This window comes from Vigna umbellata, chromosome 1 (genome assembly GCF_029865625.1).
Source record: "Vigna umbellata cultivar VRB3 chromosome 1, Vumbellata_1.0, whole genome shotgun sequence".
Taxonomy (NCBI): domain Eukaryota; kingdom Viridiplantae; phylum Streptophyta; class Magnoliopsida; order Fabales; family Fabaceae; genus Vigna; species Vigna umbellata.
In genome coordinates this window covers 5,435,998-5,450,673 of record NC_142165.1, presented here as the reverse complement: position 1 = coordinate 5,450,673, position 14,676 = coordinate 5,435,998, and the positions used below count along the sequence as shown (strand labels likewise).

The window sequence follows — 14,676 nt, the reverse complement described above, 5'->3', positions numbered from 1 at the left end:
GTTGAAGGGACCAGGGGCAATGATTGAACAAGTTAAAGGGTTTTCGTATTCAGTTTTTTCTCTCCATGGTGCAAGCCCTTTCCTTCCAACATCAGATGGTGATGTGCAAGAGAAGCATAATGAATCAATAACAACTACTTAGAAGAGCAAGAAGTCATGGTGGGGAGTTTTGAAATATTAGTGTTAGTAGTTATGAACATTCTTTTAGATATTTTTCTCTTTTTCATATTTTTCTTAATATTTTATATTTTATTGTAAAAGTTAAATTTGAGTGTTATGAGATATTAATATTAAGGAGTTGCATTTATTTCTTTGAACTCTCTTTATAGAGTATTCAAATAAAATTTTCATGTTTTAATTATTTGATTTTCAACACAATTATATATTATAAATTCTTAACATTTATAATCTGGTAGTAATTATTTATAATTTTATGAGAAGTCTTAATGTGTAAAAATTTTAATATTAATTATATAACTATTAGAAAAAATCAATCTAATTAAATATGTTATAAACAATAGATACATATGTACATACTATATGTAATTACATACAGAATTATTCGTATATAATATCCGTATGCAAATTATATACGGATTTATCCGTACATAATATCCGTATGTAATTTACATACGGATTTATCCGTATATAATATCTGTATTTTACATACGGATTTATCCGTATGTAATATCCGTATGTAATTTATATACGGATTTTTTCGTATGTAATTTAGCTACGCCTTTTTTATATACGGATTTTTGTCCGTATATAATTCGTATGTAAAATCATTTTATATACGGATTTTTGATGTTATATACGGATTTTGGCGGTATGTAATAGTGATTTTTCTTGTAGTGTAATTATTTGAAAGATATAAGATAAAATATCTTATCAATAAAATATTAAGAGTCCAAGCTCAATCAAGCCCTATATAAAGAGACCTAGGGGAGGCAAAAATGAGAACTCATTAATTCACTCAGATTCCTCCATTGGAAGCAATCATCCAACACTCCTCTCACTTTTATTTTACCATGTTTTCTACTCCATTCATGGAAGGCTATGCTTCTAGAACTATTCCACTATAATTTCATTATGGATTCTGAAGCTAGGTTGAATTAATGAATTTGAATATTTTGATTATTGATTTGAGTTATTCTTCTTCTATGTCTTTCATCTCTCAATCATATTAAAAGTAATGATTTTTGCATCAAAAAGATGTTTGAATCTACATGCATATTGATCATATGAGTTCAAGAGTTTCTAGGTTTGATTGAGAATTTACTTTGATTGAATTTAGGAACTTTCATATGATTAAACGTGTTCTTGCTACTAATTGAGAATGTACTTTGATTGGTGGTAAGAATTTTAACTATAATTAATTGAGAATTTACTTTGATTAATTAGTTTTTAATTTGGTTAAGAGATTTAAGAATAGGTATGACTAAACACAATTGATTGAGAATGTATTTTGGTTGAATTCATTGTGAATAATCTAGAAAGGTCTTGCATTTGATTGAGAATCTACTTTGGTTAATTGTATGATCACCCTCGAGTTAATAAAAAATGTACTTTAATTAATTTGAAACCTGAACAATAATAAATTGAACAATGATCTGTGGATAACCAATGATGAATCTATCTTGGAGAAACGACAAAAGGAGTTGGGAGAAGGAGTTAGGGGAAGAAGGAGTTGGGAGAATTTGAATATTGGGGGAAGAAGAGCTTTCGCGAAATGAGGGGAGGGAAAAATCTCACTTTCTTATACACCAACCACTTACCGAAGGTCAAGTTCCTTCGGTAATGTCCCATGTCGAGTACTGAAGGCCAAAATCCTCCAATTGTATACTACTCTGGAGACCGCCGGAAAATCCTTCGTTAAACAAAATTTACCGAAGGCCTAAGGGCCGTCGGTAGTCCGCCAGTAATTCATGAATTTTCTGTAGTGTTAGTATAACTAGTACATGTAGAGAACTAAGACGTAAAGTGAATATTCATGTGTACTTACATAATAATATTATCTCTCAATGAGAGGATTTGAATACAATACAAAGCAGTGTAACCACTTACAGGTGTTTCTTTCTTCTCTCTTATAGTAGTAAGGAATTTGACAATGAAGCTCGAGGGTATCTCTTTCTCTTTTTCTCTTCTCTTCTCTTTTCTTCAACTAAGATGTATTCTTTTTCTTGAGCTCTTTCTCTTTTTCTCTTCAGGATGGATATTTCGTTGTAAGCTCTTATTTCTTAAGATATTCTCTTAAGCTATCATCTTGATTTTCTTCTTGAGAGATCTTCTATTTATAGGCTTCGTGGATATTTGTCTGTTAGACTAAGTTTGTAGTATATAGCCTTAATACTTGTGTTTTCTCTTTCTTCTTTTCATAGTAGCCATTGTGTAAGTCAACTTTGTCAAAGTATGCATGCTTTTTGAATCCTTTGCTTGAAGTAGGTTGTACGATCTTTTTAGACTTTGCTTCAAGTGAGGAACATTCCGTGAGTATCTCCTTTGTCTTTAACATCCACATTTTTATATTTGATCTATAACACTGTGGATGCATGTAGAATAACTTATATGCAAAATTAGAGTAAATTGTGCATGTAACAAATATGACTTTTCTTATCACTTTTGTTGTTTTTGAATGTTGAAATTTAATGTTATTTAATGCTTGCTCAGAACAACAAAGTGCTTTTGATTTCTTACCGTTAGGTAGAATTTTATAATTAAGTTCTTTCTTTTGAAGATACCAAGCATAGATATACACTTCATCAAAAGATGAGGTACTTGTTGAGCTCATGGTATCGTTTAATCAAGCAAAATCTTCTTTAGCTTTTGTCTCTTTTTAAATAGATAGCGTTTAGCTTGCTTAAGCTTCCTTACATATTTTGATAATTAAGTCTTTTAATGTATTTTGTCAGAGACATTGTCTCAACCTCTTTTGTTTTCGAGAGAAGCTAAATACCTATTCCAGGTATTATGAACATTGAGTGTTTAACTCAATTTCTCTTGGACACTTTAGGCAGAACATCGTTTAGCCATGCGTATGGGTGTTTTAGCCGAATTGTTTTTCTATTTCTACTTAGGACCTAAGTGTTATCCTATATTTTTCTATGTTTGTGGTTTAGGTTCTAGGTTATATGTGTTTTGGGATTTTGACTTTAAATCTTGTGTTCTCACCTTAGGTTATTTTATGATTCTTAATTTTAATATTATTTGATTAAACTTCAAAACATGAAAGTGTTTGGTTGTATAGACGATTTTATCTTTAACAAACACATGTTAAAGAGTTCAACTTACGGATTAATTTTTCTATCAATAATATCGCATATCAAGTTATCATAATATTGACGAAAATATCCATTAGTAATACAATTTACCAATATTTAATATATTGCGATAATTATCAAGAAAATTTATAAATTTGTTTGTAAATTTCATAAACAAACATATTATCAATGAAATTTACACTGTCGGTAATCCATTAATAAATTACAGAGAGATTTTACAGACAACCAATATCCATTAATAATATTAAATATTTATTTAATAAATATTTATATAATAAAAATATATATATATATATATATATATATATATATATATATATATTTATATTGTTTTTGTTATTTTATGTTTGAGTAGAAGATTACCTCCCGTCTAAATTTATTTAAAAAAAAATTAAAATACAAGGAATGAAATTTAATTATATGTATTGAATTTTTGTGGATAGTGGACAATCAACGTGTTATTTTTTTTATAAACAGTACTATTTTCGACAACCAGTATCCATTGATAATATTGAATATTTTTATAATATATATATATATATATATATATATATATATATATATATATATATATATATATATATTATTTTATGTTTGAGTAGAAGATTACCTCCCATCTAAATTTATTTAAAATAAAATAAAATATGAGGAATGAAATGTAATGATATGTATTGAATTTTTGTGTGAGACAGTGAACAATATAATATGAACGTGTTATTTTTTTCTATAAACAGTAATATTTTCGCGAAATGTTTAAATGCCTTCCTTTTCTAAAATACGTATGTATCTTGAATTTTATACTTAAAAACAATACAATTTATAAAGTCAAAATACATTTAAAAACTTAGCGCATGAGAACTAAAAGAAACGCAAAATCCGGAAGATAGATAACAGCATAAAATGACATTCCTGCATAACTAATATCTAAGAAAACACAACAACATAATAGAAGGAGTTAAGCAATGTGTCTTACAAAATTAAGGCGAAAAGTATATAATGATGCTCGAATACCCTTGTTAATCAGTATTTTGTACTTATCGGATTCATTCCCCCGTTGATTGCATTCGTTCCAATTGCACCATATGAAACCCTAATATTATTATTTTTAACTTGCAATGGCGCGTAGTTGCTGCTATTTCCAATAAACATTTCGTTTGTACATGGATCAAACCTCAACAAATTCTTTTTGCTTGTGGCTTTCTTCGACACTTTTGTAGATTCTTCCATAGCAGTGACCCTTTTAACGTAAGCACGGAGCATTGATCCTTCGTAAGGGTTTTTCTTACTCCCGTTGTAGCTCCTGCAACTCTGGCGTCTCTTGGTTCCATTCCAATGATTCTTAATACTATTTTCAGTCCTTCCAGGTAGCCTCTTAGCAATCTCTGACCACCTGTTGCCAAATTCCTGGTGGGCTTTCATCACAATCATGTCTTCTTCCAGGCTCCACGACTCCTTCTGCAAAATTAGTTCATACACCAAAATATGGATTGTCTGAAATACCTATTAACTTTTTTTTTTATTAAATGTTCAATTTATTTAATAAAAATTCAGGTCAATGTATTTATTAATATGTTTTTAAAGATGATGTCTAATTTATCAATAATTAAGTAATATTTAATTATGAAGAAAATGTTGGATTATTTTTATGTTAAGTATAAATAGGAACAACTATTTGATTTTGACAATTAATTGATAAATCAGAAAACATTCATAAAATTAAATGAATGTAATACCATGTGTTTTTTGTTTTTTGCTTCAGTAATAAAGTGATCTCATGAATTTACTTTGCTTATTGATGACGGAACCAATATTTGTTATATATAAAATTTCATTTGAAAAGGTTTTGTAACTTCAATAACTTTTTAAATCATAAAGAGAAATTATATATAAATTTAAAATAAACTAAATATTCTAAGAAAAAAAAAATCAAAATCACACATTTAGGTCATCAGTTTCGCATATATCATAATTATAAGTTTAATTTTCATTAAAAAAAAAATCAATGCTTGACGTGTATAAATATCAATGTCTATTTAGCTTATCTAAATAATTATGTCATTAAAATAAGCTTATCTTTTATTAAAAATTATGTTTTCCATGCATTTAAATAATCATAATAAATCTTTAATGTAATTCAACTATACAATTTGTTTCTCCAATTGGGACTCATGCACCTAATCGACTGCATGTTAAATTGTTATATATAATGTCTAAAAATCAGGAAAAATATAAATTATTTAGAGTAAATTTGTTAGCATATTTCAAATTGTGTACTGTTCATAATTTAGCTTACTACATTTTTAAAATGTAATAACTATTTCATAATATATTATTTATAATCAAGTTTAAAAGACATGCTAACAAAAATTTGCAATGTAACTTTTTTAAAATAAAAATAATGAATGAGAAATAAATTATATTCAAATATCTGATTTATAAAGAGAAAGAAACAATTCTCCTAATATTAAAGTCCGTAAAAAGTAACATATCTCTCTTAAATTAAAAGAAATGTCTTTATTTTACAATGAAAAATATTTATCAAAAATTAATTATTATTTAAAATATAAAAATAGTAAACGAGAAAAAACCTGAAATAAAATAATAAATTACAAAATAAAAATAATATTAAAAAGCAATTATATTCAAATATCTGGTCTATAAAGTGAAAAAAGTAACTACCTCTATAAGAAAGTCTATAAAAGAAATAATATATATCTCTCTCTAAAGTTAGAAGAATTTTCTTTAATTTCACAATGAAAAATATTTATCAAAAAATAAATATTTTATAAAACTTTAAAAAAAGGGACCATTAAATATTATTTCTTGCTTTTATATATATATATATATATATATATATATATATATATTATAAAATTAAATTAAAAATAATCAACCGTACCTTGTCTTAGGATGGACAAATCCTTTATTAATTATAAACAAACTGAAATGGTACGGAACACAGACACTTATTAGAAATTATTAATTCTCTTAAAAAAATCACTAAGAAATTATATAAATGCAACTTTAATTAAGTAAATTTTTATTTTTATTTTTACAACGATTATCATTAACTGCACCATGTTTATGTATAATTTATTACATTAATTTATGTGCTATTCGTTTAATAAGTTTAAACTTCAATCTCATAACCAAAAGTTCTATATTCATAAGAATGGAAGGAAGAAAAACCCTAATGTTTGGCCGGAGATGATTGTGCCATCTTTCTCGACATTGCTTTCCAACTCTGCCGCACATCAACTTTGCAATTTCTGACCATTTCTTCGGTCCAAATTGATTCACCAACTCCACAAGACCACTACAAAACCCAGAAATTTCGATTTAATTAAACATTAATAATTTTTTCAGCATAGGCAGATGACTGAAAAGAAAACTTCTCAATAATTAAAATATAAGCAAATCACGAATAGTTTAAAATACAATCGGTTAGTTGACTTTATTTTTATTAAAAACACGTCAAAAACAAAATAAAAGTAAATGACAAGTTTTACATATAATTGTTTAAATGATTTAATAATTTTCATTATATTATTACCACTAGATAAATAGTTTTCATTACTAAATTATTCTATTCTTCATGATGGAAAAATGAGAAAAATCAAAGAAAATGAGAGACAGAAATTTATATACCTGTCTTCTTCGGGAGTCCACTGTCCTTTGATTATATTATGAGTAGCATTGTGGGTATTGTTTTCCACCTCTACCATCCTTCGATCAGTGTCCCTATGAAATTCACTCATACCCAATCCATACTCATTAGAGAGACAGAAAGGAGATGGTGAGTTGGGAGAAGACGCTTCAAAAGGATGAACCATGGTTTTCTGGGAAAAATCCCATATCACTTTGCCTTTATGGTCATCATACAAAGCTTCAATTTTGCTGTTGTTCTTGGGTACTAACATCACAGGCTGGTGACTGTTAATGTTAGCAAAAGACCCATACATGGGGGTTACGATGGGGTTGGAACCGTCCATCACAAACGGAGGGACATTGACGATGTGGTCTTGAAAATGGTGGAAAACATGGTTAGGGTTAAACATGATGGGTTGAGATGGAGGAATGAAAATGGAGCTTTGGGATGGAAACATGTTTTGAGCGTGTGGATTCAAGTAGGGGATTTTGGGACATATACTAGATAGGTACTGTGGCCCTTGAAAGCACGGATCGAACTCCATGTAAAAATGCTCACAACAATTCAGCGGGTTACGAAACAGAGACTGAAAGAGAGAAACTTGTACGTATGCAGATATAGTAGAGGATTCTTACAGTTATATGTAGTGTTTGACATAGATTTGTACAGTGAAGAAATTTATGTGTATGCTTTCTACGGTCGTGATTCATAGTCACTGTGTCGGTTCGTGTTCCACTCTTTGCTATGTTGGCAACAAAATGTGACTTTATTCAACTTTTTTTTAAAATTTTGACAAGAATCATAAACATAAATTTATAACCACATTGTTAAGATGGAAGGATAACCATAATTTTAATTTGTTTCTATCTAATAACTAGGTTTTATTAATTATTTTTACAAATTAAAATAAGTACATTCAAATTAGTTAAGACCATACAGGTACATAATCATCTAGGATTTACTATATATTATATATATATATATATATATATATATATATATATATCATCTAATTGTTGTTAACACTTAATTCCTCATTAATTTTCATTAGTCATAATTTGGTTGATTTAAATGTATTATCTTTTATATTTATATTTATATTTTTCTCTCTTTATGTCTTAGTCATAATTTGGTTTATTGAAATGTATATTATCTTTTATATTTATATATTTTTGATGATTTTGCCCCTTCCAGTAATGTTCTTTAATAAAATAAAATAAAAAAATAGTCAAGTCTTATATGTTTAGTGAAGCGGAGAATTTTACCAACCTACCATTAATGGTTAACAATTACCAACCCAGTCCGAAGTTGGATTAATGCGTATATTGATTATTATATAAAAAAAAGTATTTGTCAGTATAACTAGTAAATGTAGAGAACAAAGACGTAAATTGAATATTCATGATAACTTATATAATAATATTATTATTGCAAATAAAGAATAGAGAATATAAATTAAAAAAAAGTTATTTACATTAACATATGTAACATTAAAATAGAAAATATTTTTAATTTAAAATAAACAACATATTTTTTAACATCATCTATTAATCCTAATAAAAATAATTAAATATATTAAATTTATGTGTGGATCTAACTTATCCAATATTTTTTTATGAATATAAGTATGAGTCAAGTCCATATTGAGTAGGTAATATAAAAATAAATAAATACATTATATCATAGTGTTGGTTGGACCAATGTTAAATAAGAAAAAAAAATTTAAAAATATATTAATTATAAAGTCGGTTTTAAAACTAAGTGCACTAAATTAAGTTTCAAATTCGGAATAAATTTAGAAACTCCCAATTCTTATTAATTATTAATTTTTTTACTCTACTGGATTTTAAAAAATTTTAAATTTTTCAATTGAATTAGGAGTGTAAAAATTTGCTTTTAACATTAAAATAAAAAATAATTTCATAATTTAAAATAAATAATAAATTCTTTAGTATCCTCTAATCCATGTAAGTCCTAATAAAAATAATTAAATACTTAAAAGTTCTATGTGGATTTAACTGGTAAAAAAATATTTTTTTAATATAAGCATGAGTTAGTCGACGTTAGACAATATAAAAAAAATACACTAATCATTGATTGGACCGATACAAATAAGAAAAATAAATTTAAAAAAATACTTAATTTTGAATTAAGTGCATTAAATAAAAAATAAAAGGCTTAATTAAGTAGTTTTTTTTATAAGTTTGTGAGTCCTTATTAAATTTGTTTTGTATAATATTGAATTCTAAAAACTTTAAGGCTTTTCAATTGAGTGGTAAGTGTTAGACTTTTCAGTTAATTAGATGATACAGACACTTCAAATTAATAGAAAATCGTTTATTAATTTAAGTGTTCAATATATTGATATAAAACATAAAACTACAAAATAATAATTATCATATTATATTATAATATTTCTCAAATATTTTCTTAAAAAGTCTTTTAAAATACCAAGTTCATAAAATCAAAACGAGAGAATATATGCAATAAAACAAACTATTTTTTAAGAAAATGTAGTTTTTCATATCTATTCCATTCTTGAACCCGATCACTACTAGCCTTTTTACTTATAACATCCTCTGCTCTCGTGTACATACACGATCATGACAAAAGAAAACACATTTATAAACCAAAGGATAAGGTAGAGTTTAAAATACAAAAAAATATAATATAAAGTTTTGATTCATACTATACAAACATATATCAAAATATCATAGACTCAACCTTTGAAGAATCGATGTATAGACTAGTACTATGAGATCATGCACACCATTGCTTGATTATTTATACCCCTTAGAAGCCATAACTATAATGTGTATGGGTTGCTCCTTGACCCATATTACATGGTGAGGTAAATTCAAATATTTTATAAATAGGACAACTACCATAGCGCAATGACCATATTTCACTCTTGAAGTTGCTTCATTGTTAACATATGACGAGAAAGCATCATCATTATGTCTCCAAAGCATCTTATTCCATAAGAAGTTCTTTTCTAAGAAGTATACTTTAGACCAATATCTTAATGAAGATCTTTGAAACTTCAACTATGTGTACATGTGTGTTTGTGGGCATCATGAGTTATGGTTGATGATGAGTATATTTTAGAGGATAGTTTATAAGGTACTATATTTGTACATGTTTTTCTGGGTTGGTGTTATAGGTTTTGAGGTATGTTAAGTAATAACCAGGTCCTTAATTTAATCTTTTTTATAATGTTAGGTTTGCCTATTTGTTTTTATAGTTGTGTAAAGATTAACAAACTTACAAAAAGTATTTGCTAGTAGAACTAGTACATGTAGAGAACTAAGACGAAAAGTGAATATTCATGTGTACTTACACAATAATATTATTATTGCAAAAATGCGGGTAAGTTTTCATAAAATAACATCGATCAAAAAAGAAACCATTAGAATATATATATCAAGCCAATTCTCACTAGTGCAGGAAGAGGATACAACACCAGTTAATTCCACTCATAGACATCGGTTTTTGAACCGAGGCATATTCAGGCGAGGCAAAAAGTGGTAGCCTTTTTGCCTCGGTTCCAAACCGAGTTATTTTGTCTGTCTCTACGGCCTCGGTTAGAACCTAAACCGACGTAGTATGATCTTTTTTTTTTCTTTAACGTGCTTCGGTACTAAAATTATTCTAATTTCAAACCCCAAAACCCCAAACTGAAAAACGTTAAAAATGAACAAGAACTCAGATAACAAAACTCGGTTCATTCATTTCAATCATTCTGTCACGCCAAACAAACCCAAGATTTCTCCCAATTTCAGCTCAAAAATCTAAAACAAACAAGAATTTCATAACAGGAATGAAACAAGACACAATATTACAACATCCAATGTCAAAAATCTCTGTACAAAAGCAGCAAAATTACATACTCAGAAGCAATATTACAACAACAGAAGAAACTCAGAGATGAAACAGAAAGCCAGAGAAGCCAATTTTCTTCCCCTTCGCACATGGTGAAACAGAAAGCAAAGTTTCTCTATTCTTCCCCCAACGGCGTGGTCAGAGGTCCAAAGGTTTGTAAAATACAAAAGCCTGAGATTTACCGTGTGAGCTTTTGCTCCTCCAAACCCCAACCGTCGCAGGCTCGCCGTCCCTCCACCTCCTGCCCCGCCACCCCGACGAAGCCTTCACCGGCTTCTGTCCCGCATGCCTTAGCAAACGCCTAGTCCTCCTCGACCCCAACAACAACAACAGTCTCGCCACTGCTCGCAAACCTCCATCCACTGCCGTCGTCGCCGCCCTTAAAGCCCTCTTCCGCCCTAGAAACCCTAGAAGAAAAAGGAAACTTATTCTGGACCGATTGATCGGTGTAAATCAAAGTTTAATCGGTGGAAAAAGTTTCTAACGGTGAAAACAAGGTTTTAATCGGTGGAATCGAAGGGAAATGGTGAAAAGGAGAAGAAACCGTAATGGAGGGTTTAGATCTATGAATGTTTCGGTGGAAAATGAAGGATAGAAGAAATGGACATGATTCTGTGAGTGCAGAAGGCTTACCGTGACGATGAAAGGCTTGTGATTAGGAGATCCCTCTCTCGAGCACCGTGGAACGGCGGCGGCCGACGGCGTGGTTGAACGGCGGCTTGCGGCAAGGGATGAACGACGGCTTGCGGCAAGGGTTGAACGGCGGCTTACGGCGTGCCCTGATGTTGGGGTTTGGTGGAGAAGAGAAATTGGAGGCGAGAGTGCGAGAGAGAAAGTCCGAGAGTGCGAGAGAGAAAGTGCGAGCAATGCGAGAGAGAAAGTGCGAGCAGTGCGGCATAAACAAAGTCCACTAGACCCTTTAGGCTTCGGTTCTCAACCAAACCGAGTTAGTTTCATGACGAAAGAGCTTTACGCTTCGGTTCTGATGAGAACCGAGTTAGTACCGTGGCACGTCTTTTCTGGCATGGCAGGTGGTGGCAGGTCTGAAGCAGCCCATCTGCATCGGTCAGCACAGAACCGAGTTCGTAGCTCTCTTTAGGCACCGGTTTCTTGTAAACCGAGTTAGTAAGTGCGGTCAGAGGTTGGAAAGTCACATCAGCTGGTAGGTTTATGCTTCGGTTGGGGGTAGGACCGAGGTAGTATCGTGCTTTAGGCATCGGGTTTGAAGCAACCGAGGCATATAGGTTAGTTTTATTTACGGTTCTGCCACTGCGCTTGTATACGCTTCGGGTTTGCTTAAACCGAAGTGTATATAGCGCTTTTAAATGCCTTTTTTTTACTAGTGTCTATATCAATAAACAGTAAATGTAAAGAATAGAAAATATAAATTAAAAAAAAAGTTATTTACATTAACATGTGTAACATTAAAATAGAAAATATTTTTAATTTAAAATAAATAATATATTTTTTAACATCCTCTATTAATCCTAATAAAAATAATTAAATATATTAAATTCATGTGTGGATCTAACTTATCCAATAACTCTTTTTAATATAAGTATGAGTCAAGTCCATACTAAGTAGGTAATATAAAAATAAATAAATACATTAATATTGTTGGTTGGACCAATGTTATGTAAGAAAAATAAATTTTAAAAATACATAATTATATTAATTATAAACGGTTTAGAAACTAAGTGTACTAAATTAAGTTTCAAATTCAGATAAATTTAGGAACTTCCAATTGAGTTTTTATTAATTTTTTTTACTCTATTGAATTTTAAAAAATTTAAAACTTTTCAATTGAGTTAGGAATGTAAAACTTTTCTGTTAACATTAAAATAAAATTAATTCCATAATTTAAAATAAATAATAAATTCTTTAGTATCCTCTAATCCATGTAAGTCCTAATAAAAACAATTAAATACATAACTGGTAAAAAAACATTTTTTTTAATATAAGCATCAGTTCAGTCTTAGACAATATAAGAAAATAAATACATTAATCATTGATTGGACCGACGCTTATAAGTAAGAAAAATTAATTTTAAAAAATACATTAATTATCGAGTTGATTTTGAAGTTAAGTGCACTAAATAAAAACTAACGCTTTATGAAGTAGTTTTTTTTATAAATTTGTGAACTTTTAATTGATCTTTATTAATTTTTTTTTGTAATATATTGAATTGTAAAAAATTTAAAGCTTTTCGATTGAGTTGAGCTAAACTTTTTAGTTAATTAGGTGATATAGACACTCCAAATTAATAAATAAATCGGTTACTAATTTAAGTGTTCCATCTATTAATATTAAACATAAAACTACACCATAATACTCATTATATTACATTACAGTATTTTCTTAATGTTCTCATAAAGTCTTTCAAAATATCAAAGTTCATAAAACTAAAAAGAAAGAATATATGCAATATAAAACAAACTATTTGTAGTTTTCCATGCTTACTCCACTCTACAATATCCTCTGTTCTCATACACATACACGTTCATGACAAAAGAAAACATCTTTACAAACAAAAGAATAAACTAGTGTTTAAAATAAAAAGAAATATAATATAAAGTTTTGATCCATACTATACAAACATATATCAAAATTTCATAGACTCAACCTCCGAAGAATTGGTGTATAAACTAGTACCATGAGATCATGCACATCATTGCTTGATTATTTATACTCCTTAGGAGTCATAACTATAATGTGTATGGGTTGCTGCTTGACCCATATGACATGGTGAGGTAAATTCAAATATCTTCTAAGTATGACTACTATCATGATGCAATGAGCATCTTTCACTCTTAAAGTTGCTTCATCATTAACATATGACGAGTAAGTCATTATACCTCCAAAGCATCTTGTTCCATATATCAAAGCATCTTATTGGGTGAGTTCCCTCAAGAGGTTCTTTTCTAGGAAGTATGCTTTAAACCAATCTCTTAATAAAGATCTTGAAGTTTTAACTCTGTGTACATGCGTGTTTGTGGGCATAATGATTTGTGGTTGATGATGAGTACACTAGTGCAGTAAAGGGAAATGACTGCGGTTATTTTCGCCTATCCGCACTGGTTCTGCAACCGAGGTATATACAGACGAGACAAAAAGTCTACCTCTTTTTGCTTAGGTCATGAACCGAGGTAAAAATGTGTATGTTTTTGCCTCGGTTCAAATGCAACCGAGGCAGAAAGTGTACTTTTTTTACCTTTTTTTTATCATATTTTTTTACTTTTTTTTATCAGACTTTTTCAAATGCAACCGAGGTATATAAGACCTTTTTTATCAGATTTCGGCCTAGCAGAAAGACTGGCCTTAAGACCAGGAATCGAGTTATGGAGCACTGCATTCGGCCTCTTCATTGTGAATGTGTTCTGCTTCGACTCCTCAAAACGTTCATCCCTTGGCACATACATAGGCAGTGGCTTCTCCACACGACTCTCTGCATACATATCTGCATAATCAAATAACCTCAGTTACATTTTACACACTAAATTCTCTTCAAAATCAAGTATAAACTAGCAAAAAAATCTTGCAAATGGGTAATATACATTTTGCAAACAATGCAGAAAGTAATAAAATTGGGGATGAGGATATGTTGGTGACGATCCTGAGGGTGGCGATCCATGGCGGCGATCCTTTCCGTCCTCCAACACTCCTCCTGCTCGCAAAACATTTTCTTCCCCTTCTATTGCTCCTCCAACGCGTCCCTCCTACCACAAGCTCTGCTAGCAACACCACCACCAACACCAGGGATCAATATCTCAGGCACCTCAACAAGCTTTCTCAAATGATCTCCAAACCCATCATTAAAAAAACCCACCTTTGATCATCCTCACCCTCAGCCACCGCCACCGTCAC

The 14,676-nt window shown here is 29.8% G+C and overlaps 1 protein-coding gene across 1 annotated transcript; it reads right to left on the bottom strand.

Moving 5' to 3' along the window:
- Positions 1-4,301: 4,301 nt before the first annotated feature.
- Positions 4,302-7,474, bottom strand: LOC148204461 (transcription factor MYB115-like). Its single transcript, XM_088108421.1, has 3 exons — positions 6,930-7,474; positions 6,471-6,597; positions 4,302-4,736 (listed from the first exon to the last, which is right to left on the bottom strand). The coding sequence occupies exons 1-3, from the start codon at positions 7,472-7,474 to the stop codon at positions 4,302-4,304; spliced, it is 1,107 nt and encodes a 368-aa protein (XP_087964547.1).
- Positions 7,475-14,676: the final 7,202 nt, after the last annotated feature.

Bases quoted from the DNA above. Each gene is read 5' to 3' on its own strand.
- LOC148204461 (XM_088108421.1), bottom strand. From the start codon at position 7,474: ATGGAGTTCGATCCGTGCTTTCAAGGGCCACAGTACCTATCTAGTATA. The intron at 6,598-6,929 runs GTATATAAATTT...TGGGTTTTGTAG, and splicing joins TGGACTCCCGAAGAAGACAG to TGGTCTTGTGGAGTTGGTGA. The intron at 4,737-6,470 runs GTTTTTCTTCCT...CTAATTTTGCAG, and splicing joins ATCTCCGGCCAAACATTAGG to AAGGAGTCGTGGAGCCTGGA.